The following is a 25,707-nucleotide window of genomic DNA, read 5'->3' as shown; positions in this document are numbered from 1 at the left end:
TTTCCTTCTTCAATGAAGGCAGCAGACGTTCCGGGATCCTGTAACTTAATCGTCTCACAGAGGCACCTTCTCGTACCACAATATCATGTTCGACAATGTCAGTTCTCCCTGGATTCTCTTGAAAGACTGCTGATTTACACATTTCTCTCACCTGCTGCTGCTTGTCCTCTGGGAGATGGCTGAGATCATAATCCAGAGAGCCAGCAGGTGGTAAATATTGCTCATCTGCTTCAGGCACTCGCCGTATGAGCATTGCATCTGCCTTGTGTTCAATACGCTCCACCCACTCCTTCAGAAGGTTTATATGCAAGACCTTGCTGGAGCGCAACTGCCCTGGGGTGGACACCTCATATGTGGTGGGTCCCAGCTTCCTCATGACTTCAAATGGCCCCTGCCACTTTGCCAACAATTTGTTGTTGTCACTGGGGAGGAGCACGAGCACCTTTTGTCCTGGCTCAAACGCACGCTGACGAGCAGATTTATCATACCAAGATTTCTGCTGCTGCTGGGCCTCCACCATATGTGATTGAGCAAGTTCACTCATTTTCTCTAACCGTTCTCTCATCTGAATGACATAAGACAAAATGTTCTTGGGTCCCTCCTCCACCTTGTCTCCCTCCCAGGTCTCCTTTAACAGAGTTAGAGGGCCGCGAACCTCATAACCATACAACAGCTCAAAAGGTGAAAAACCTGTGGAGGCTTGGGGGACTTCTCTATAAGCAAAGAGTAGATATGGCAGCCATTGATCCCAATCGTTACCACTGTCGTTGACAAACTTCCTGAGCATCTGTTTCAATGTCTGGTTAAACCGTTCTGTCAGCCCATCAGTTTGAGGGTGGTATGGTGAAGTTCTCAGACCCCGGATACCCAACAACTGATAAACTTGCTTTAACAGAGTAGACATGAAGTTAGTGCCTTGATCAGTTAGTATTTCTCGTGGAAACCCAACTCTTGCAAAGAACTGCACTAAACAAAATGCAATGGGCTTGGCCTTTATAGATTTTAAAGGGAACACCTCCGGATATTTTGTGGCATAATCTGTTACAACAAGCATGTAACGATTTCCTGCTTTGCTCCTCTCAACAGGCCCTACAATATCCATTCCAAGACGCTCAAAAGGAGTGCCGATGACAGGGAGAGGTTGGAGTGGAGCTCTATGGGGGATTTTAGCAGATGTTATCTGACACTGTGGGCAACTTTTACAAAACTGAGCCACATCTTTGCTAAGACCAGGCCAGTAGAAATGATGTTTGATGCGAGCTGTGGTCTTGTGTTTACCAAGGTGGCCAGCCCACGGAATAGAATGCCCTAAGGTGAGAATAGCGTTTCTAACCTTCTGGGGAACCACCAGCTGCAGCACCGACCCCTGCTGACGATAGAGAATGTCATTTTGCAAGATGTACTCACTGTTAACCTGCTCCACTCCAGGTTCCTTTTCTTTGGCCTTCCGGAAAAGAGATATTAAAGATTGATCAGATTTTTGGAGTTCAGCAATTTCAGTTGGAATATTAAACCCTAGGGGTGACGGTGTTGGCTCAGCGTCTGTTAGTGTATCCACAGGTGAAAATTTGAATTTCTCCTGCCTTCTTTGTCTGCGGGTCTTCCGTGGCTTCACCACAGTTGTCTCAAACTCCTCATTAAAAAAGGGCAGGGCACTCAGGGTCTCAGAGTGGGTACTGACTTGCTTAGCCTGAGCTCTGGTAACAGCTACATTGCACTCCTCAGTCTGCTCAGACTCCAACAAATCAAAAAGCACAGGAAGGTCACGCCCTAACACGGCAGAGTAAGGCAAACTGTTCACAACACCCACATTCAGCAGATACATCTGGTCCTGAACTTTAATGTAGATGTCAGCTGTCGGATATCTTTTCTCATCTCCATGGACACAACAGATTGAAATTGTATCACTGGTGCGAACAATATTAGGTGGGGCAAAATCTGAGTGAATAAGAGACCGAGAACTGCCAGAGTCAAGAAGGACATTGAGTAGAACCCCATTCACTTCAATCTGGCTCATTTTGATGGATTTGTCACTCTCCTGCTCAGGATCAGCATTAGAACGAGGAGCAAAACACATTTGCACCATTTTAGCAGAATTTCTTGGGCACATAGGTTTTGTATGGCCCTCTAATCCACAAAGATAACAAATGAGCTTCTTACCAGAGGCCTTTGGTGGTCTAGTGGTAGACTGAGAGCTCTTACTGGTGCTTGTATTTGCTGAATCCAGATGGTTTTGCTGAGGTATCTTCCGGGTGTCCCTCGATACCTTCCATGCATTATGGCTCCATGCTTGCCCCTTCTTTCTGGCAGCAACAAAAACATCAGCTAACCGAGCCGCTTCCATTGCTGAACCAGGGTTGTGTTCTCTGATCCAAACCTGAAGCTCAGGAGATAACATTCTGAGAAACTGCTCCAAGATTATAGTTTCACCAATGTCATGAATAGTTTTACCCTTCGGCTGGATCCATTTCCCATAAAGCTCCTTCAGTCTCGCATATAGCTCCCGAGGGCTTTCATCTGGTTGAACGTCCAGGGATCTGAATCTTTGCCTATATGTTTCAGGGTTAATGTCATATTTTGACAGAATAGCTGATTTCACTTTATCATAGTCTAATGAATCATCAATGTCCATGTGAACATAGGCACCTCTAGCTTTACCAGTAAGCAAGGGTATCAAATGAAAAACCCAATCTGACTTCTGCCGTCGATAAGCTGTAGCCATACGTTCAAATGTGATCAGGAAATGTTCAATATCATCAGCTTCAGTTAATCTTTCCAATCTGCCCTCTATTTGTAGGGGAAACTGAAATGCTGGTGAAATGGCTGGATTGGAATTAGTCATAACTGGTTCAGCCTGGGCCTGCTGAACAGAGGAAGAAGGATGAATATCAAACTCTAATGATTCAGAGCGAGCTTCTGCAGAATCTGATGGTGATGTTCTGACTTGGATTCCTGACTGCAAAAGTCTAAACTGATGTTGAAAGGCTTTAAATCGCTGTTCTTGTCGTGCATTTAACTCACTCTGTTTTGCATCCCGGATGTCCTGTTGTTCCATGTGAGCATGTAGCATATTGACTAGATCAGACAAAGTAGGCTCCTTTTCAACTCTCTCCACAACTTCAGTGACTCCTGAGGCTCCATTTTCCTCCTCTTCGCAGGTTTGCTGAGCAGATCCCTTTTTCTTTTCATTCTTGCCACCACGATGCATTCTTCCTCCTCATGGGGAAAAACAGAAGAAAGAAAAAAAAGAAAAAGAAAAAAGACCTGTGTCCAATACTGGATGATCCCACTGCTGCCACCAATTGTCAGGGACCAAGCAGTAAAGCATAAAGGACACAGGTGGTTTTAATTCAAAAAATGGGTTTTATTGACCCAAAAATATGAAAACATATTTAACAAAGCCAAAACTTAAACAGGCAGACCAATAAAAGAGGTCAACTCAATAGACTAAACTCAAGATAATAATTAACAAAACCTCAAACAAACATATGACAAACTGACCTGCTGAAACGACACACAGGGGGACTTAAATACTGGTTTAGCTAAACCAAATGACACACGGGGGAAAACAAGATGGCTGCCATATAACCAACTAATACAAAACATTTAAACAAACATGAAACACCCCCCAGGCAATGAAGCATGTGGTGCAATCCAATTAGGCTGTCAGTAGTACTTCAGGTCTCCCAGCCCTTTGCCAGACAGGAGGAGACACCAACCCCCAGGTAACTCAAAGAAAGAAAGATGTATTAATATAACATAAAACAGAACTTTGACCTTGCAAGGTTAATATGTGTGCACGCCATATAAACATTGGAAGGTGTGATGGAAAAATGAATACATTTAATAAAGAAACGATATTGAACAATAAATAGAATATTTTAAAGTAGTGACTGTAAATTAAACTAAAGTGAATCAACGGGTGATGAGGTGTGGAGCTTACCATGTGTGGCATGCCATCACACAGTGAAACCAATATAACATTTTAGGGGGATATCTGTGTGTGCAGGTGACTATTACTGTGCATAATTATTAGGCAACTCAACAAAAAACAAATATATACCCATTTCAATTATTTATTTTTACCAGTGAAACCAATATAACATCTCCACATTCACAAATATACATTTCTGACATTCAAAAACAAAACAAAAACAAATCAGCGACCAATATAGCCACCTTTCTTTGCAAGGACACTCAAAAGCCTGCCATCCATGGATTCTGTCAGTGTTTTGATCTGTTCACCATCAACATTGCGTGCAGCAGCAACCACAGCCTCCCAGACACTGTTCAGAGAGGTGTACTGTTTTCCCTCCTTGTAAATCTCACATTTGATGATGGACCACAGGTTCTCAATGGGGTTCAGATCAGGTGAACAAGGAGGCCATGTCATTAGTTTGTCTTCTTTTATACCCTTTCTTGCCAGCCACGCTGTGGAGTACTTGGACGCGTGTGATGGAGCATTGTCCTGCATGAAAATCATGTTGTTCTTGAAGAATGCAGACTTCTTCCTGTACCACTGCTTGAAGAAGATGTCTTCCAGAAACTGGCAGTAGGACTGGGAGTTGAGCTTGACTCCATCCTCAACCCGAAAAGGCCCCACAAGCTCATCTTTGATGATACCAGCCCAAACCAGTACTCCACCTCCACCTTGCTGGCGTCTGAGTCGGACTGGAGCTCTCTGCCCTTTACCAATCCAGCCACGGGCCCATCCATCTGGCCCATCAAGACTCACTCTCATTTCATCAGTCCATAAAACCTTAGAAAAATCAGTCGTGAGATATTTCTTGGCCCAGTCTTGACGTTTCAGCTTGTGTGTCTTGTTCAGTGGTGGTCGTCTTTCAGCCTTTCTTACCTTGGCCATGTCTCTGAGTATTGCACACCTTGTGCTTTTGGGCACTCCAGTGATGTTGCAGCTCTGAAATATGGCCAAACTGGTGGCAAGTGGCATCTTGGCAGCTGCACGCTTGACTTTTCTCAGTTCATGGGCAGTTATTTTGCGCCTTGGTTTTTCCACACGCTTCTTGAGACCCTGTTGACTATTTTGAATGAAACGCTTGATTGTTCGATGATCACGCTTCAGAAGCTTTGCAATTTTGAGACTGCTGCATCCCTCTGCAAGATATCTCTGTTAGGGTCCCTGGGTCGTTGACCCAGTGTTTTGTGTTTTTGGTTCTTTGATTTTGTTATTTCATTATATTCTAGCTTTGCTTTATGGGTTTTAGGATCATTCTTAGTTTAGGTTCTCTGGGTGGGGTTTGGTTAGAGTTTTAGTGTTCTGGTTTTGAAAGTCCATGTCTGATGTTAATGTGTCTGGTTTTGCTTCCCCTTGTCTCGTTAGGCCTGATTTGCCCCAGCTGTGTTTCCCTCCTGTTACCCATTCCCTGATTGCTCCCTCTGTGTATTTAAGCCGCGTGTTTCTTTGTGTCTGTGTCGTGATCTACTCTCATTTATGCTGTGTGGTCCGTTTGCCTGGTCATGTAAGTTTATTTGGATTTTGGATTTCTGTTACATTTTGCCACTTTTTTGCCATCCAGCAATAACAGCTGAGTTTTGAGCCACTTTCCGCCTCCGAGTGTCTGCACTTTGGGTCCTTCTACTTCCACTCCTACCTGCACACAGCCTTAACCTGACAGAAGATCACGACCAGAACATGGACCCCGCAGACTTTTCAGCTTTTGGATTCAACGCTGAGATGGAGCGGATGATTAAGCTCCTTGACCGCATTGCTCAGGCCAATGATTTGAGGACCATGGCCGTTGGGCTAAGCGCTGTAGATGCCATCATTCGGAGCAACCCTCGGCTTACTCAGCTTTCTATGGACACTGTGCTGGGCAGCTCCATAGCTGCCTGGAGGGAGCAAGTCAGGGCTGGCGAGCTTGCTCTCTCTACCTCCACCTCCACTTCTTTACCGCCACCCCAGGACAACGCACACTCACCACCTGCCTCGTCGCTACCTCAGACTGCCTCTCCTTCCTCACACCAGCCTGGACCTTGTTCGCCTGTCCATTCGCCTGCCTTTTTCCTGGCGGCCATGTGGTCAGAGGATGAGGTCTCCATTTCTCCACCGGTTCCTGTTCCCTCGTCTAGAAGGAAGCGACGCCACCGTCACTCCTCTCCTCGGTCATCCGTTCAGCAACCTGCCTCCGCTGGAGGGTCCGAGGGACCACTTCAGCCGTCTGTTCCCGCTGGAGGGTCCGTGGGACCGCTTCAGCCGTCTGTTCCCGCTGGAGGGTCCGAGGGGCCCGTTCAGCCTCCTGTCTCCGCTGGGGGGTCCGAGGGGCCCGTTCAGCCTCCTGTCTCCGCTGGAGGGTCCGAGGGGCCCGTTCAGCCTCTTGCCTCTTCAGCTGGGGGTCCGGGAGGACCCAGCCAGCACATCCCAGTGTCTGTTGACGGTTCTGGCGAGGCCATTCAGCCACCACCGGCTCCACTGCCTGCAACCTCAACATCCACACCGCCCGCAGCATCTGCTTCCGCCTCGCCTGGTCCAGCCTCTGCAGCTCCGCCTGGTCCAGCCTCCGAGTCTTCAGCTCCGCCTGGTCCAGCCTCTGCAGCTCCGCCTGGTCCAGCCTCAGCCTCTGCAGCTCCGCCTGGTCCAGCCTCCGAGTCTTCAGCCCCGCCTGGTCCAGCCTCTGCAGCTCCGCCTAGTCCAGCCTCAGCCTCTGCGTTTCCTGGTCCAGCCTCGCTCGGTCTCGCTTCGTCTGCGCCTGAGGTCCCCATGCTGTCTGGTCCTGCACGTCCCGTCCGGCCTGCTCATCCTGCACGTCCCGTCCGGCCTGCTCGGCCTGCACGTTCCTTCCGTCCTGTCCGGCCTGCTCGTCCTGTACGTCCGGTCCGGCCGATGACTGGACGTCATTGCCATCATGGCCGGCTCCCTGAACTACGCCGCCGTCATGGAGAGCCCCCTGAACTACGTCGCCGCCGGTGCCTCTCGCCCGGCCGGCCTCCTGATCTGCTCGGTCGCCGCTGGTGCCTCCCGCCCGCCCGGCCTCCTGATCTGCTCGGTCGCCGCCGGTGCCTCCCGCCCGGCCGGCCTCCTGATCTGCTCCGCCGGTGCCTCCCGCCTGCCCGGCCTCCTGAACTGTTTTCTGGGCTCTTGGACCGTCAGCCTCCGGGCCGCCCCCCTGACCATCCCGGATTTGGACTGTTGTGCCATCAGCCTCCGGGCCGCCCCCCTGAACTTTTTCGAGACTGTTGCCTGGGCCTCTGCGCCTTTCATGGGCTCTTTTGTTTGTTTGCTTTTGGACTGTTCCTAGGCCTTAGTGCTGTTGTTTTGGACTTTGTTCCCTGTGTTTTGGTTTATGGCTCGATGTGTATCATTTGTTTCGTGCCCTCCGTCCTGTTTCCCCCACCGCCCGCCCTGGTTGGGTTGTTTTTTGTTTTTGGTGTTCTGATTTGGGCTGTCTGGAAGCCAGCCCTTAAGGGGGGGGGGGGGGGGGGGGGGGGTACTGTTAGGGTCCCTGGGTCGTTGACCCAGTGTTTTGTGTTTTTGGTTCTTTGATTTTGTTATTTCATTGTATTCTAGCTTTGCTTTATGGGTTTTAGGATCATTCTTAGTTTAGGTTCTCTGGGTGGGGTTTGTTTAGAGTTTTAGTGTTCTGGTTTTCTGTCTGTGTTCCATAGTTGCTGTCTCTCCTGTCTGCTGTATCCCCACATCCAGTCAGTGTCTGTGTCTGCCCTGGTCCCACGTCTTTGTTCCCTTTGTTATAGTGCCTGCCTGTGAGTCTGTATTATGTTTCCTGTTTTACTTTGAAAGTCCATGTCTGATGTTAATGTGTCTGGTTTGGCTTCCCCTTGTCTCGTTAGGCCTGATTTGCCCCAGCTGTGTTTCCCTCCTGTTACCCATTCCCTGATTGCTCCCTCTGTGTATTTAAGCCCCGTGTTTCTTTGTGTCTGTGTCGTGATCTACTCTCATTTATGCTGTGTGGTCCGTTTGCCTGGTCATGTAAGTTTATTTGGATTTTGGATTTCTGTTACATTTTGCCACTTTTTGCCATCAAGCAATAACAGCTGAGTTTTGAGCCACTTTCCGCCTCCGAGTGTCTGCACTTTGGGTCCTTCTACTTCCACTCCTACCTGCACACAGCCTTAACCTGACAATCTCACAATTTTTGACTTTTCTGAGCCTGTCCAGTCCTTCTTTTGACCCATTTTGCCAAAGGAAAGGACTTTGCCTAACAATTATGCACACCTGATATAGGGTGTTGATGTCATTAGACCACACCCCTTCTCATTACAGAGATGCACATCACCTAATATGCTTAACTCATTCACTGCCAGCCATTTTCAAATCAGGTAACTCCCCACTGCCAGGGTTTTTGAGCATTTTTACTCATTTTTGAAGAGCCACAGAAAACTGTGTGTTATGATCATATAAACGCTGAACCTACCAAAATGAAGAACAGACTCTCTTCTTTCATCCAAAAAAAAAAGCTTGTTTCTACCATTTTCCATTCTTTAGTAATCAGCTGTAGAAGAGAGGTGGGTTCCACCAAAAATGCCTGTTTTGACCAAAAAAAGGGAGAAAACGAGCTTTTTGTGAAAAATACATTTCAAGCAGAAAAGTGCCTTTGACACTAATATTTCTTGCTTTGTGACACCTCTAACATATAAAATAGTTCTTCACTTCTATAAAACAGAAATAACACTGAGAAAGGTTATGTTTTATCAAAACAATTTATTTACAAATATATGAAAAAATAAAATTCACTGACAAGCTGCCCGAGGTTGTATTCTGGCCCCTCCCATTGAAAAACGTAATTGACGTCTATAGACGTCAATGGCAGTCAACGTAAGTTTTTCAATTGACGTCTATAGACGTCAATGGCAGTGAATGAGTTAATTGGTAGTAGGCTTTCGAGCCTATACAGCTTGGAGTAAGACAACATGCATGAAGAGGATGATGTGGACAAAATACTCATTTGCCTAATAATTCTGCACTCCCTGTAGTTTAAAAAGGACTTTTACATTTTTATAAATATTCATGGCTGTGTGGTAAAGCTGACATTATCTCACTTGTAATGGTTCAGATTGGACACTGTGACTGGCCGGTTCTGTGCTCCAGACCACATGTTTGATACCCCTGGACCCATGCAACGAAGTATAAAAAAAAACTGTGTCCACACTTTGACCTGTGAAGAGTGAAAGCAGATATACGGCGTGATATTGAGCCAAATGCTTCAAAGTGTTCCTTGATGATGTGATAAAGAAGTGGCGTTCCTCCTCCAACCACAAACAGGAAGCTCATGAAGCGAGCAGTGTCAGTGCTTGTACGACACTCACCAGGAGACCTCTGAGCAGGATGGCTGCAGTCGCACAGCTCTGCTTCTCCCTGCTGTTCACTCTCATCAGCAACATTCATGCAGAAGAATTTATCGCCATAAGAAAAGAAGGAGGCTCTTTACAGTTCAAGCTCCCAGATCAAAACAGCTCCTGCATCACCTCCAGACGTGTTGGTGAAGATACTCTGGTCCTGTGGAACATCTCTGACCCCTGGAACAGAAACTTCACAGTACATGAAGACCTGACAGGACGACTCTCATTTCCTGAGACATTTCATGGTTCTCCTTCATTTACTCTCAACAACCTGACCCACTCAGACTCTGGACTGTACCAAGATGTGTGCTGGACTCAGGGCAGCGTGACATATGAGAGAAACATCCGCCTGACTGTGTGTAAGACAGTAAAGGAGGAAGAATCTATCATAGCTTCTGATTCTACTGTAGATGTACAATGTAAAGGAGCAGGTGAGAATCTGACGGTGCGTTGGATCAGACATTACGGGGAGTGGCAACAACAAGCCGGGCTGAGTAGTTTCGAAGACAGAATTTTGAAGGTGAATAAAGTCCAAGAAAGTTTCCTGCAGGTGACAAACACATCACTTCTTCATGTCAACACACAACCAACGTCTTACATCTGCCTGTTGATGAACCAACAGCAGTGTGTGAGCACTTACTCTGTACGTTTGACCAAACAAACAAAGCTACGTTATGCTTCAGAGGGAGACACAGCTGTGCTGGAGTGTCCCTTCATGGACCCCATTCATGACCAGCCCCCAGTTTGGTGGATGGATGCAGTTCCCTACATTATTGATCAAGAAGTTGGTCAAAACTTCTCGCTGGTACTTCCATCACTAATGTTAAATGATTCAGGTATCTACAGCTGTGTAGGTGAAAAAGTAATACATGCGTACTGGCTTTTGGTGTGCCCTAAATTTGGTCCACCTGCAGTAAAGGTTTTCTCAGAGGGAGATGAAGTCACTATGAGATGCTCTGATGATTGGAAAACTAGTACTTCGGGCTTTATGTTCATGAAGTCGATCCAAACAGAAGGCAAAATTGTGTACGATATTGAGTTCTGCAGTGACAATAGAATCACTTGTTCCAATGACAGCCTGATAATCTCTAATGTCTCACTGGAAGATGCAGGAGAGTATATGTGTACAGGTTTTAAGTCAGAGTATGAGTGTGTGTCAGCAGAAACATTTGTTCTGATCCACAGAGAGCCCTTTGGGGTTTACTCGACCTTCTACAGAGTCAGGTGGATACTGCTCAGCGGTCTGCAGGTGATGCTTTGTGTTGTTGTGGTCTGTGTGACACAGAAAACCAGGAGAGGAGAGCAGCTTTCAGCTCAGAAACACACTTAATATGCTTATAATAATAATAACAATAATAATAATAATACATAGAAGTGATTAAATCAAAACAAAAACAAACAAAAATATTGTTGTAGATATGAATCTGTGACCTGACTGGACGGTTCAGTCTCTTATGTGATTATATATTTTAAACATTTTGCCTTTTTCTATCTTTTTACTTAATTCTTCTATATTTCTGCTCATATTTTATTTCAGTTATAGTGATTTTGTGCTTTTTGTTTTATGTGATTTGATGTTTATCCATATCTCATTCATGTATCTCTCAGAGTATCATTTTGAATATTCTTCTGTTTCTATCAGTGATCAGTTCGATCTATAAGAAATGTTAGAAACCAGTTGTAAATGTATTCGTTCTTCACTCTGATGTGAATCATTATCATCTCTCTTGGAAAATGTATTTTGTTATTGTGTTTAAGAGCAGATTCATTACAGCACCATGTTTATCTGCACTATATTGTTTTCATTGTTGTGAATAAACATGATTGTCTGATACAGCAAACACTTCATAATATGGACTTTACTGCTTTGATTGTGATTTTATATTCTCCATTTTTATTAGGAATCATTTCTGAAATAAAAATATCTAAATCTAATTTAACAGGCTGAATGTTGATGCTCTTCTGTCAATGACTCCGTGATGATTTTTAATTTTAATAAACACACAATCCTCATATTTCAGTGCAGGATGTAGAGCAGAGTATATCAGTCAACTGGATCAGAGCTCATCAGCATTTTGAACTTAATATGCAGCCAACACACTTTAACACATGTCTGATGTTGAGTGAAACACATCAGGGAAAAATGGAAGACGAGAGAAGCTGCACATGGTTATCATCATTTATTTTTTTGCCTGTCCCATTTGGATCTTTAGCCATCAGAATTGTTGTTTGAAGGCCGAGAAAGATGCCATGTTGGTCCATTTGATTGACCTTTATTATAATTGTGTATTTATTTTATTTTATTATCAGTTGTTACAGACGGGACAGACATGACTGGGGGAAAGGACAGGGAGAAGGAAAGAATGAAAGAAAGAGAGGGAGAGAAAGAAAAACAGAGGGGAGAAGAGATGATGAGAAAGGGGGGAAGGAACAAAAAGAAAAACAAACAAAACACCTGGATCACCTGTATGGAGAAAAAAAACAGAAGAGAAATCAAACAAAGCAACATAATAAGTACATGTTATCATCATTTATTATTATTTTTATTTTTTTATTTTTGGTGGTAGAGTTTAAATTTTTTTTAAAAATATTTTATTTTAATTAAAATATTTTAATGAAAAACTTTGAATTTTTAAGCATTATTTTTTAAAATCTTTTTAAATCATTAACTCTGTTTCCCTGGGTCTTTTCTCATGTGTTTTGAATAACTCTTCTTTTTTTGGCAGCGGTACTGGTTTTATTTTGTTGTATTTATCCTCGACACCTTAAAGGCCGGTCCTTGAGAATATTGTAGGTCCGTGGCACAAAAAAGGTTGGGGACGCTGGTTTACAGGACTGACGGGACTCCAGGAAACACAAACAACGTCAGTGTTTAAGTGGAGACTCATCAACAGACCCGGGCTATCTTTCCATCATCTGGATTCACGTACCCTAACGTTTGTTATCAGGATAAACTGTCACACAGAGTTTGTTATCAGTTCTCTAACACAGGGTCTTCCCTGCACGCTTACATGAAAGGGGCGGAGTTTGGCAGGATTGAGAAAAAGATGCCAGCCAGCAGATTCGGATACAACACAACCCACAATGCACTGTTAGCACAATTTGAGTCTACAGCAGCGATAATGTGCAGAATCTGCAGTGGCGGTACGCTGGACCTGACGTCCCTAAAGGAACCCCACATGACTCCACTCACTCACCTCTGGCAAGCAGAGTGTGTGATTCAGTTGAAACAGCCCTCATGTCAGCTCTGCTGGGCACACTGGGCTGTCAGGTGTCCCTGTCCCTTTTTGCCTGGGCTCCAACAGACTTGAGAATCACCCCTGCAGGTTACATAGGAAATATATTAAACCTTTTCTGCTTCAGCAGAGGATCTTTGTCTCACTGTTTATCACTACTACTGTAACTCGTGTTTTCTGAGAGGTTGCCATCAGTCTGTGAGCTGTACATCTGGACTGCACAGCAGTGGAAAGATCTCGTCCACTATCACTGAAGTAGTTCTGTGTTATCTTAACTGAAACACCTTTTCTGTTTCAAAATACATTTCTAATAAAATCATTTTTAACATTCATGAATGCAGATTATGACTGTAAAAGGAGAAACAACATTAGTGTTCCCATGTTCTTGTTATGGTGCGACTGGATGGCCTTTGAACCCTGGGGCACATACTACGAAGTGATTTCAGCATGCCCAGGTTTTCTTTCCATCATCTGGATTCACTTACACTAACAGTCGTGATCAGGATAACCGCTGGTTAGCAAAGTTAATTCAGGGTTTCTCATGCACCTTCACAAGGAAAGGGAGGTGTTGGCAGCATCTGACCAATCACAAAAAGGAAATTCACAGATAATATGACTTGTCTTGATGCCTAAAATGTTTTTATGCTTGATTCAATTTAGCTGTTAAGTGTCTTTTACTCTGCTGGTGCCGGTTAGGTTCCAGATTAGACATCAGCAGGTATGAAATCATGACGTACTGACCAATCACTTCTCCAGAAAATAGTGTCACTATTCCTGGAAGATCCCTTTGACTTCTGTTGGGGGAAGAGAGGGTCTAAAGTTTCATTTTTGTCTAATGTCTTTGTGTTTCACTAATGAGCATCAGTAAGAAAAAAACGTGTTCTTAGATGCAACTTTTCTCCTTTGATGTTTTTTTTCTGTTGTCAGCAAACAACCACACGATCTGCGTTAATTCACTAACGGAGATTTGCCGCGTGGCGTTAACGTCATTTTAATGAGATTAACACTGACAGCACTAGTTTTAATATTTAATATATTTAAGGATTTAATTTTGAAATCTTTTTTTCATTTATGTATTTATTTTATTGTTATTTCACTTTCTTTGTCTGTTTATGGTTTTTTTTTTTTACTATTATCTCAGTTTTTGTGATGGAAAGCACTTTGTTCAACCATGTTGGTTTTAACGTACTCTATAAATAAAGTTGGATTGGACTAATATGATGAAAGCAAGCCCAAGCCTGAAATCGACTCCTGATCTTTGATCCGTCCTCACCTGGCCGTGAACGTGATGGTCAGCCAGGTATCCAGTTTACCTTTGAGTAGACTTGTAGTCAAGACCGCCTAATCCGAGACCAAGACAAGACCAAGACCAGAGGGTATCGAGACCAAGACAAGACCAAGACCGAGACCGAGACAAAAAAAGTCTTTAAACTGCAGCCAGATGCTATTCTATATACATATGCAGGACACCTTAAACTAGTTTTTTAATTAAGCAGCAAGACACAGGGACTAAACCCCAATTCAACCATACCCAGAACTGATCCGGAATTAAAACAGGACTACAACAGTAACCAAGACAGAACCAGAATCAGAACTAGATGATAGTAGCACTAAAAATCATCATAGACCTGCACTACACTTATTTTTTAATTCTACCAAAGTACAATATTTAGATTGAGAAAAGTTTATATAATTATTTAGCCTTGTTGTGCAAACAAGCCTGCATAACTTAATAAATATAGAATTTGAAAAGTAACAAATGGTATCTAAAAAGAAACACTAGGTACATGTTCTGATGAGTTTTGGCAAACAACCATTTGACTAACATGTGTGTCTCACCTGCTCTTGTTCATCTCTGTTCTGTCGTCATTCTCTCTCTCCCTCTCTGCTCCTCTCCCTCTCTGCTCCTCCTCTCTCTCTCCCTCTCTGCTCCTCTCTCTCTCCCTCTCTGTTCCTCTCTCTCCCTCTCTGCTCCTCTCTCTCTCCCTCTTTGTGCTGACAAGCTAAACACCAACATCATCAAATATACAGTTGAAACCAGATACTTACAGACTCTTCAGATAAAAACACTTTTTTAATTGTAACATCAAATCAGACTAAATGTTTATTTTTTTAGATTGATAAATATAAAAAACATATTTGTTAACTTTGAGAGTAAAGAGAGAAACTATCTGTATTTCTTAATTGCAAATGGCACCAAATTGTATTCAAACTGAGCCACACTTATGGAGCTCCACAATTCTTTTCCTGGTGTTTTGGTTGACATCTCTTGATGTTCCCATGTCAAAGAAACAGGCTCTGTGTTTTGCCTTATATGCATCCACAGCTGTGCCACCACTTTACTCACATGGACTCTACTAACCTATCAGAAGCTTCTTCAGCTCAGAATCGAATCGTCTGGAGTTTCTTATTAATTAACAATAAACTTAGTGTACATGTACTCCTACATTTGATGAAAGTGATTAAAATAGACAGCTCCCTCTTTTTATTCCGACATTTCACTAATTCAAAAGATATTTCAACATTTATTTATCAAAAACAAAAGTTTACTCTAAATTGATGTTTAACAGTAAAAAAAAGTTTTTATGTTTTCTCCATAAATTGTATGTAAATATCTGGTTTCAACTGTGAATATCCTGCTGTGTATTGAAATTCCTCCTGTTTTGCATAGATATACTGAACAACATCCAAAGCATAATATATAAAATAACATCTACCTGAGTTTTTTCTTTGAAAGAAGCTCCTTATGTCCATTGTTGTGTTCATCAGTACACAACTGAAACCGATTTAGAGAGTTTGTTTAGCCGTGGAGGGAAACAACTGAAAATATGAAATGTAAGCTAACGGTGTGTTCACACCGAACGCGATGGACGCGAATAAAACGCCCCAAACGCCCCTAATTTGACGCGTGTACATTCGCGTCTCAACGCGTGTCCAAGAAAAATCCATCGCGCGATATTTTGACGCGCGTGAACCGGAAATGTGGGAGGAATGTGGGAGGGAGTTGTGCCAGACCTGGTTTTGCAAGATGGCAGCTATCGAGCTAGCGCTTGAAGAGAGAGTCTCCCTTCTCTATGTACTGTGGAGAGCAGAGCAGCAGCGTAAAAGACGTCCTCGCCGTACCTGGGTCCATCAGGTCCTCCAGAGGCATGAGCAGTTTGGTGAGTTTCACCACTTGCTCCAGGAGCTGCGCCTGGATGACGGCCGATTCCAGCGCTATCACCGTCGGCCAGTTTGAGGACCTGCTGTCCCGCGTCGGTCCCAGAATCGCCCGCCTAGACACCGACTACAGGCGCTCAATCCCACCTGCAGAGCGCCTGTCCGTCTGCCTGAGGTTAGTAAAACTATTTAATACGGTAGTCCTTTATTGATATCTGTGCTAATATGCTAATCCATCCAGTTATACACTGCTAACATGGATGTGCTATGCTAACAGTGAATGCTGTCGGTGTTTACTGAAAGCAAACTGTGGTACAGAGACGACTCTTTATAATATTTCTAGTGATACTCAGAAGGTCTCATCAAGTCCCGATTTAATTCGATTTATGCTGTTATCAGTGTTTGCATGATAGCATGGCTGTGGTGTCACATCAATGTATGCGCTCGGTGTTTGCTGATATCAAACTGTAGCATTAGGACCACTGAGTTAACCTTTGTAGTGATACTCACTCCTTTTTATTTAGACCTGGTTTAATTCTGGGATAGTTGAATATTTGTATATAATCCCTGCAGCTGTCAGACTCTATAGCAGGGGTCACAGCCTTTATTAAAACAGAGTTAGATAAAACTGTGAACAGTTTGGTTCATCTCTAGTTACATGGTTCTATCTTGATAAGCTGTCTTATCAAAGATTAATTTTTGAAAAATATTAATGATTTAAGCAAGGAAAGGGCTACATGTCAACATACAACTCTTTATTTCTATTAATGTCTCACTTCATTCCTACCTGATTGACATGTTTAGGAATTATGAGTGATTGGCTCACTGTAGTTGTGAAAGTTGCTACCAATCAAATTATGATATATTAAAGTTAAAACAAAACACAACTGTTTTAGATATTATCTAATATACATTTTGTAATTATCCTTATAATTACAAAATGTTTTATGTAAGATTTAAGTTTTGTGATTTATATCTGACATCACAAAAGTATTTTGGAATTTGAATAATGTATTTTGTAACTGCAGTACACATAATACTGATTTTGAACAATTTTGTCCAGGTTCCTTGTCACCGGGGACTCCTTCAGGACCATCGCGTTCAGTTTCAGAGTCGGTGTGTCCACGGTGAGCCAGATCACCCCCCAGGCAGCGACGTCCATCTGGGACTGTCTAGTGGACGACTTCATGGCTGTGCCTTCACCTGGAGACTGGCGCTCCATCACAGAGGGATTCCAGGAGCGCTGGAACTTTCCTCTGTGCTGTGCAGCTCTGGATGGGAAGCACATCCAGACAAAGGCACCCCATATATCATATAGGAGACACACACATTGATATACACTAAATATTCATTTCATTTCTTTTTTGATGTGCCCAAATTGATGCACCTGCTTGATTTTGTTTAAACAATTATTGCACACTTTCTGTAAATCCAGTAAACTTCTTTTCACTTCTCAAATATCACTGTGTGTGTCTCCTGTATGATATTTAACTGACATTTTTTATTGTAACAACCAACGATTTATACAGGAAAATAATGGCTATTAACAAGGTTGCCCAAACTTCTGCATCCCACTGTATCAGTATATTTTGTCATTAGTATAATATGAAATAAATTCTACATGTGTCAAGTCGTGTGCCAACATTTGCTGTGTAGTAGAACTGAGACATTAGTCATTATAAACATTTATTTAAAATAATATTAAAAGTCTCAAACAGAAAAACATTAAACACAAATATATAAAATATAAGAATTTACAGAGAGACAGGAATAAAAAGGACCAGCTGCTCTCCAGAGCAGGAACAAGGCTGAGGAGGAAATGCTCCATTGGAGACTGGTGTGGCCTCTTCAGGGACTCCAGGATGGCCAGCTCCACCGCCGATGGACCGTCCTGGGACCCGTCCCTCATCTGCCTCGGAGCCGTCCTCCTCTGTGGGCCTGTAAAACAGCACAAAACACAAAGAAATGAGAAGGCTGCTACTAGATTTTAATTTCAACATTGAAAAAAAAAAAACAATAACAGGATATAATCAGATTGGTTGTAGATATTTAGTAAAGGTGATCACAAGGGAATCCCACCGACTAAAAAGGTATCAGTGCTTGCTGTACATATCTGTGGGTGCAGCAGCAGGAGCTCAGGGACTGGGGATGCTCTGCTGCAGAATCAGTTGGTTCTATCAATACAGTATTAAATGTTAACAGGTTGGATATAATAATCGTAGAGTAGACAGTGGTCCCTCATTTATTGCAGGGGTTCTCAGAATAACTAGCCCCTGGTCACAGTTCTCACAATTGATTCTCAAAGTGCAAACCTTTGTAGATTGCAAAACGTAAAAGTATTATTATGCTGCGGTTTGTCTTCATCTGCCCGCCACTTTCGTGCGCCTTTTTCCCTCACGGTGCAGGTGTCTATTTCCGAATGAGGCTCATAGTTATGGGTGTTTTTGTGCTGTTTTTTCTATTGGACGCGATGGTTATCAAAACCAAACGTGATAAATTTGGCAAGCGCAGGAGACACGACACGGAGGAGATTTGTCAATCAGGCTGCAGAATGCAATGCTGTACTGTGCAATAAAAAATCAGCGAAAAAGCAAAGCAGTGACGGATGAACAGCGGGACCACTGTGTGCTGTTTATTAATAAACAATAAAATATATTCCTAAATGACAACATGCATAAAAGCAGAACGGTATTTGTACGTCAGTGGGAAAATAGCGGTGGCTTGCTAGCTTTTGTGCGGCTTCCCCGGGTCAGTGAAAACTTTCAAAAGAGAAATGAATGAACTTACCAGGTTGCCCGATCTCTTCACATATCTTCCTCCAAGCTCGGTCCTTTTTATTCCTGTCTCGGTACTGAAAGCAGCTGGTGGTGTACAGCTCCGAGTTGTTTGCTACCGCATTGATTAGCCTTCCCCTCCATTGAAGTATGAAAGGCTTTGGCTGGATCTGCCCCTTTGACCTAGGTAACAGCCACGTCACCAGGCTCCTGATTGGTTGTCGCGGCGCGATTTGACGCTGGAGTTCAGATTTTTCCAACTCGAGCGGTAGACACGAAACGCGCGTATGCACAAAATGCAACACAAAAACTCACGCGCGTGGTTTTATTCGCGAGTCAAACGCGCCAGACGCGCTACACTGACGCGCGTTTCACGCGTTTTGGCGTTTTCGCGACGCAAATCTGCTTCCGAATTTTCGCGGGACCCGCAATCGCGCCTTTCCATTGACTTTACATGTAAACCTGACGCTCTATTCGCGTCCATCGCGTTCGGTGTGAACACACCGTAAGACTCTCTAAAAAATCAGCATTGCTGTTCGGCTTTTTATTTATCCATTTGTTGATTCAATCGAAGAGCAAGTAACGCAACCAAGTGATCAGTTTGATATCAATCTTTTGTGATACACCGTCATATTTACATTATTAGTTCAGTATGAATGATTTGCTTTGGTACCTGGTCAAACTTAAGCTCTCCTCTGTCTGCAGCAAACTCGCAGGCAGCAGCTTCTCCCCCTTCGCTCACATGGGTGCTGTGCTCAGTCGCCTAGTGCCTGAGCTCGGATCATACCAAAATTAGGGGGAATTTACGACGGTGCGCTCTGTGCTTCGTGTGTTGTTCTTGTTTTATACAGTTGTCAGTCAGGCATCTAACTAACAAATTACACTCCAAAAGACCCCATGCTTCTGAAAAAATGACCCGGGCTTAAGCCCAGTAAGCCACCCCCCCCCCCGCTCCGCTGATGGTTGACTCCAAATCTCCCGAACACTATGTCGATTTGAGAACGCAGGACCGAAACAGCGAGACCAAGACAAGACCAAGACCAAAGTCCGTCGAGACCAAGACCGAGACCAAGACAAAAGTCCGTCGAGACCAAGACGAGACCAAGACCACGTAAAAGTGGTCTTGAGACCGGTCTCGAGACATCCAACTCTACCTTTGAGCAAGTGATGGGTCGTTCGCGAACGAAATGGCTCTTAGAGCCGGCTCTTTGACGTGAACGACGCGAGCCGGCTCCTTATCGCGAGCCGTCACGTGGTTTTTTTTTTTTTTTCTCTCAGCCTCTCTCTCGCACTTTTTTTCCGCTTCACTCTGCACGCGAGCCTTGTGCTTTACGCTGGGCAGAGGGGGGAGGGGCGGTAGTTACACTCAGTAGCACAGGAACAGAGCCAGAGAGAGAGAAAGAGAGGCAGGGACAACAACATTAGAAAGGTATAGTAATCATCCACAACTATTTTCGGTTGCAGATGATAAAGGATTGAGAAAGTTTATTCATGCAGGTCCATATGACAGAGAATATGCATGTTCTTTTAGTTTTCATATTATTATAATTTATATTTAATTGTGTTGTGGTTTGCAGTGTTTTGTGTTCTTTTCACTTTAAATTTGTGAAAGGAAAAAGCTGAAAATGTAAATAGTTAAAACTTGAAATGTGAATAGTTGATTTTTGTATTAGATGATTTATTTATTACATTTTATGTGGAGTGAATAAATAAAAGTATATTTACGGTGGCCCCTAGAGACAAAGCACATACAAACTTCAAATCACGTACGAACTCTGAAGCATGTACAAACTCCAAAACACGTAAAAACACGTACAAACTCCAAAACACGTAAAAACTCCAAAACACGTAAAAACACGTACAAACTCCGAAGCACGTAAAAACTCAGAAGCATATAAAGACTCAGAAGCACATAAAAACTCAAAACACGTACAAAAGAACAACAGAAGTGCTCCAGGATGCTGGGCGCAGTGTTGAGCCTTTGTTATCTTGTGGCTACACAAGCCAGCAAGTACCAATGACCGGATTTGGTGTGTGGTAATAACAGGTAAATGAACTTTTTTTTAAAATTATTTGAATATATATATGAGTGCCTGTGTATAAATACACAAACAATACACACATGCTTTCAATTGTGTAATTTAAGTGATCTAGTAGCTCTGCTTTGGAAGTTCAGTTCATGCTAGAAATGTGTTTTGGAGTTTGTACGTGTTTTGTCTCTAGGGGCCACCGCATATATTTATATATAAACATATATAAATAAAACCACTTGTTTTTACGTTAGTAATTCCTTTTGTGCATAATTTTATATTATTGTTAATAATAAATTAATTAAAGCAACAAAACAACCTGAAGAGCCGGTTCGGAGCCGAAAGTGCCGGCTCTTTTTAGTGAGCCGAACCGAAAGAGCCGGATCTCTAAAAAGAGCCGGAAATCCCATCACTACTTTGAGTGTCAGATTTAGGCAGATTTGATTGCTTCCGTTTCATGATGACAGATTTAAGTGAACTCCTCTGTCTCCATTCCCAGACTTCTACTTTTGAATAAACTTTCCTTTAACTTGCTCCGAGTGCTCTTTTGTCTGCATGGTGTAACTGCAGCCTGGCATGCTGAATAACCAGTGAGTGGACCTTCCAGAAATATGTGATTTTGGCTGTTGAAGTAGGTCAGTCACCTTTGAAGGGCTGAATATTTATTTCATTGACCAATAATAAAAAGACTGTTATTATATTTTTAACATTATATGATTATATTCACAGTGATGCTTTGAGGAAGACTGCACTGTTTGTCCCAGAATAATCAAACTGCCATGAAATACATTCACTAATTTACTATTTGGAACTAACACACTATTAGTACATCTCAGAGACACCTTCTTTCTCACATTAAGAGTAACAGATTACATCTCTTACTGTGTCCGACCAAACAACTGCTGTGGAAAGTCAGTTATTAGCAGTTTTTTAACTATACCCGTAAATGAACGTTTGACTGAATGCTGATGAGTGAATACTGAGAAGTTAGGAGGAAATGTTTTCAAATTTTCCTCCAGAGAATCTGATTAAAATGTTTTTTGTGAGCAAGAATCAGTTTGATCAGTGACCTTTTTTCAGCCAGAAACCTTTAAGGTCACACATCCGCTTTAATATTATAATTTGCTGTTCTTTTTTTTAATACACCTTTGTAGAGAAGAAAAACATCTGGATGTCCTGATGCCAGATGCTTTTCTTTCCAAGCTCCTTACAGTGGCTTGCAAAAGTGTTTCGGCCCCCTTAAACTCTTCCACATTTTGTCACATTACAGCCGCAAACATGAATCAATTTTATTGGAATTTCACGTGAAAGACCAACACAAAGTGGTAAACATGTGAGAAGTGGAACAAAAATCATACATGATTCCAAACATCCACTAAAATTAAAGATTAAAATCAAAAATTCTAAAATTCACAGATCTGGTTCATTTTCTCACAGCACAAATTATATATAAAGCAATAAATAACCTGCTTCCTGACAATATTCTAAAAATGTTTTCTAAAAGGGAACGGGGATACAATTTGAGGGGGGAATTAAATTTAAAACATCCTCGTATCCGTACAACATTAAAAAGTTTTTGCATCTCTGTGTGTGGAGTGAAGCTGTGGAACAGACTAAGTAAAGATATGAAGCAATGTCCGAGAATGGCGCAGTTTAAAAAGCGGTTTAAGGATATGGTTTTTACAGGGTACAGGGAAAAGGTAGAGATTTGATAGGGTGTTCTTGTCTAATATTTTCATGTGTGTGCAGGTGCACGGGTATGTTGGTATGGGTTGTGTATCCTTGAGGTGTTAATGGGGTTATTGAAAATGTGTATATGTGCGTATGTGTGTATACATATGTATGGATAGATAGAAACATATATGTATATATATTAAAAAAATAAATAAATACACATGACATATAATGTAATTGGAAGGAGGTATTTCTGTAGTCTATTGATACTAGATAGTGGAAAAGGGGTGGGATTAAATAAGCTTATGCTTATTATGAGTTGTGGTTGCTCGTTTTCCTTTTGTTTTGCTTTGTTCATTTGTCTCTTTTAATTCTATTTTGTTGTACTTTTTCAACATGTTCAAAATAAAGATTCAATCAATCAAAACATTTTTTACAAATAAATAACTGTAAAGTGCGGTGTAAGTAATATTAGATTAGTATATTATTAGATAATTAATAATTAATATTACTAATAATTATTATTAATAATATTAGAGTAAGTAATATTATAGAGTAATAACCTGCAGTTCAAAAAAGCTCCCCTCCGACAGCCAAACCCATCTGTTCTCTGATTGGATTGTTACATTTGTGATTGACATGACATTGACCAATCAGATGAAAGGAAGAAAAATAGGGTCAAAATTCGTACTTGTAACTTGCAGAGATTCACACGGGTTTTTTTTTTTGGCTAAGTCCACATACAAATCTTTTTTACACACACACACAAATTCTTTTTACACATACAAAAGTACAAGTACAAAACATTTCTAACCACATTTTGAGCCCACAAAGCTGTACGTGAGCTCCACTGCAGTGGCTCGTGCACCGCTGCGTTCACGGCGTTTGCTGTAAATTATACAGCATTGACATATGTATGTAAAATGTTTACTGAAGTTAGTGAAACAGTGTTTGTAAGGACTATAAGGTCCATAATTACTGAGGCAGTTGGGCTGTTTTGCAATCTTGGCTCAGTACACACACACACACACACACACACTCCATTTTTATCTGTATCTAACATTTCCGAGCAGCATGTCTTCATTATCTGTGTGTCTGCACTCTGCAAACACTCTGATTTCTGTGGTTTCAGATCCATTTCTCTCTCAAGGGAAATAAAGGGATTACACGGCCGTCTTTTCCTGTTTCATATGTTAGGCTATGGCTGTTTCCCAATTCAGGGTCTGCAGCCTTAAAGGCCGCATTTTAAGGCCGATTACGTCACAGCGACGCGACGAAGGCTGTCCCACTTCGAAGGCTGCTCGAAATCCGGCCCTCAAATGCGTCCTTCATTTCCCTGAATTTTAAGGATGTGGCGGTGTAGACTTCGTGGCCCAACATATCCCAGAATGCATAGCGCATCAGTGGGTGTGGATAATTTTGGCAGAAAAAAATGGCGGATGAGGGGCGCCCGAAGAGTAAACTTTAAGGCTTTGTGAACTAGGGGGGTTAAGAAAGATATAGATTCACTAAAAATGTCGCTTTTAGTTATTATAATGTTAAATTATTATATTTTAATTTATTTACGTTATTTTACTTTATTCAGAATTAACCTGGCGGTTAACTTTCTTTTCTAGATTTTGGGGGGTTAAAATTAAGCACACCAGTGATTAAACAGCTCATGTACTCTTTATTAAGCAGCACCTTAATAAAAGAAAGTGCTGATATTGAAAGAACAGAACTACAAAACAAAGTGGTCATGTCTCCATGTTACACTCTCACATAGCATTAAAACACATTTTCAAACACATTTATTTAAAGTTGAAAAATATACATAGGAATGTGTAACAAGATTTGGTAGAACGTAACAGTGCTTCTGAGCGAACTTGCATAACTTTGATGATTTCATTGCAATGAACCTACTCCTCACCTTCCTCATCTCCCTCCCCATCAACAGAGTCAACTCCAACCTCTTCATAATCCTTCTCTAGAGCTGCCATGTCCTCTCTAGCCTCAGAAAACTCACCCTCCTCCATTCCCTCACCCACATACCAGTGAACAAATGCACGCTTGGCGTACATCAAGCCCAGGCCTCAGCGATGGCGGTGGTGTTGCTCAGCATACACACAGCCCTCTGGACCTTGGCCAGGTCTCCACCAGGAAATGTGGATTTGAAGGGACATTAGTGGAAGTTCAGTGTAAAATGCTGGTAGAAAGAATAGCTGTAAGTGTAGCAGGTAAAACAGGTAAAGCGAAGCAGAGGAAGGAATTGCAGTTAGCAGTTGCTAAGTTGTGGCTGGAGCAGGCTCAGAAGAGGAGAGAAGAGCAGAATGTTAGCAGAAAGTAGAGCCAGAGAAGAGCGTGAGAGAGCAGAGGCAGAGGTGGAGGAGAGACTATAGGCTGAGTCAGCATTGAGTCCAAGACAGACTAGGCAGGGTAGGAAACAGAAAGTAAAGTTAGTGAACACAAACGTTACAACTACATATCCATCCCTGACACAACACAAAAAAAAACATATGGTTTTTCTGTAACAGAGTGTGAAGGGCTCTGCTGGGCACACTGGGCTGTCCGCTGGTTAGCAATGTTAATCCAGGTTTTCTCATGCACCTTCACAAGGGAGGCGTTGGCAGCATCTGACCAATCAAAAAAAGGGAAATTCACAGATAATATGACTTGTCTTGATGCCTAATAGTGATGGGATTTCCGGCTCTTTTTAGAGATCCGGCTCTTTCGGTTCGGCTCACTAAAAAGAGCCGGCTCTTTCGGCTCCGAACCGGCTCTTCAGGTTGTTTTGTTGCTTTAATTAATTTATTATTAACAATAATATAAAATTATGCACAAAAGGAATTACTAACGTAAAAACAAGTGGTTTTATTTATATATGTTTATATATAAATATATGCGGTGGCCCCTAGAGACAAAACACGTACAAACTCCAAAACACATTTCTAGCATGAACTGAACTTCCAAAGCAGAGCTACTAGATCACTTAAATTACACAATTGAAAGCATGTGTGTATTGTTTGTATATTTATACACAGGCACTCATATATATATTCAAATAATTTTAAAAAAAGTTCATTTACCTGTTATTACCACACACCAAATCCGGTCGTTGGTACTTGCTGGCTTGTGTAGCCACAAGATAACAAAGGCTCAACACTGCGCCCAGCATCCTGGAGCACTTCTGTTGTTCTTTTGTACGTGTTTTGAGTTTTTATGTGCTTCTGAGTTTTTATATGCTTCTGAGTTTTTACGTGCTTCGGAGTTTGTACGTGTTTTTATGTGTTTTTGGAGTTTTTACGTGTTTTGGAGTTTGTACGTGTTTTTACGTGTTTTGGAGTTTGTACATGCTTCAGAGTTCGTACGTGATTTGAAGTTTGTATGTGCTTTGTCTCTAGGGGCCACCGTAAATATACTTTTATTTATTCACTCCACATAAAATGTAATAAATAAATCATATAATACAAAAATCAACTATTCACATTTCAACTTTGAAGGATATAAAAAAAACAACAACAGCAATAGAATAATATTAAA

At 42.3% G+C, this 25,707-nt stretch overlaps 3 protein-coding genes and 1 long non-coding RNA gene across 4 annotated transcripts; 3 read left to right on the top strand and 1 right to left on the bottom strand.

Annotated features, from left to right (window-relative positions):
• The first annotated feature begins 5,653 nt into the window (after positions 1-5,653).
• On the top strand, positions 5,654-7,545 carry LOC147315144 (uncharacterized). Its single transcript, XM_086260438.1, has 3 exons — positions 5,654-6,563; positions 6,660-7,229; positions 7,526-7,545. The coding sequence occupies exons 1-3, from the start codon at positions 5,654-5,656 to the stop codon at positions 7,543-7,545; spliced, it is 1,500 nt and encodes a 499-aa protein (XP_086116564.1).
• Positions 7,546-9,131: 1,586 nt separating this feature from the next.
• Positions 9,132-10,660, top strand: LOC147315143 (hemicentin-1-like). The gene has a single exon (XM_086260330.1). The coding sequence runs from the start codon at positions 9,302-9,304 to the stop codon at positions 10,643-10,645; it is 1,344 nt and encodes a 447-aa protein (XP_086116456.1). The 5' UTR covers positions 9,132-9,301; the 3' UTR covers positions 10,646-10,660.
• Positions 10,661-11,362: 702 nt separating this feature from the next.
• LOC147315142 (uncharacterized) lies at positions 11,363-15,390 on the bottom strand. Its single transcript, XR_015124540.1, has 3 exons — positions 15,269-15,390; positions 12,513-12,635; positions 11,363-11,779 (listed from the first exon to the last, which is right to left on the bottom strand). It is a non-coding gene; the product is annotated as an uncharacterized LOC147315142 (long non-coding RNA).
• A 137-nt stretch (positions 15,391-15,527) lies between these two features.
• Positions 15,528-17,268, top strand: LOC147315141 (uncharacterized). The gene is made up of 2 exons (XM_086260329.1): positions 15,528-15,885; positions 16,774-17,268. The coding sequence occupies exons 1-2, from the start codon at positions 15,626-15,628 to the stop codon at positions 17,042-17,044; spliced, it is 531 nt and encodes a 176-aa protein (XP_086116455.1). The 5' UTR covers positions 15,528-15,625; the 3' UTR covers positions 17,045-17,268.
• Positions 17,269-25,707: the final 8,439 nt, after the last annotated feature.

Source organism: Aulonocara sp. 'chitande type north' Nkhata Bay, linkage group LG14 (genome assembly GCF_057382095.1).
Source record: "Aulonocara sp. 'chitande type north' Nkhata Bay isolate Kocher_YH1m ecotype deep benthic linkage group LG14, A_spYH_male_GT1.1, whole genome shotgun sequence".
Lineage (NCBI taxonomy): Eukaryota > Metazoa > Chordata > Actinopteri > Cichliformes > Cichlidae > Aulonocara > Aulonocara sp. 'chitande type north' Nkhata Bay.
The sequence above is the reverse complement of the archived record's forward strand: the minus strand, read 5'-3'. Positions and strand labels throughout refer to the sequence as shown.

Coding starts and splice junctions, on each gene's coding strand:
- LOC147315144 (XM_086260438.1), top strand. CDS start 5,654: ATGGACCCCGCAGACTTTTCAGCTTTTGGATTCAACGCTGAGATGGAG. Junction 6,564..6,659: donor AGCCTCTGCAGCTCCGCCTG/GTCCAGCCTCAG, acceptor GTCCAGCCTCAG/CCTCTGCGTTTCCTGGTCCA. Junction 7,230..7,525: donor CGCCTTTCATGGGCTCTTTT/GTTTGTTTGCTT, acceptor ATTGTATTCTAG/CTTTGCTTTATGGGTTTTAG.
- LOC147315143 (XM_086260330.1), top strand. CDS start 9,302: ATGGCTGCAGTCGCACAGCTCTGCTTCTCCCTGCTGTTCACTCTCATC.
- LOC147315141 (XM_086260329.1), top strand. CDS start 15,626: ATGTACTGTGGAGAGCAGAGCAGCAGCGTAAAAGACGTCCTCGCCGTA. Junction 15,886..16,773: donor CGCCTGTCCGTCTGCCTGAG/GTTAGTAAAACT, acceptor AATTTTGTCCAG/GTTCCTTGTCACCGGGGACT.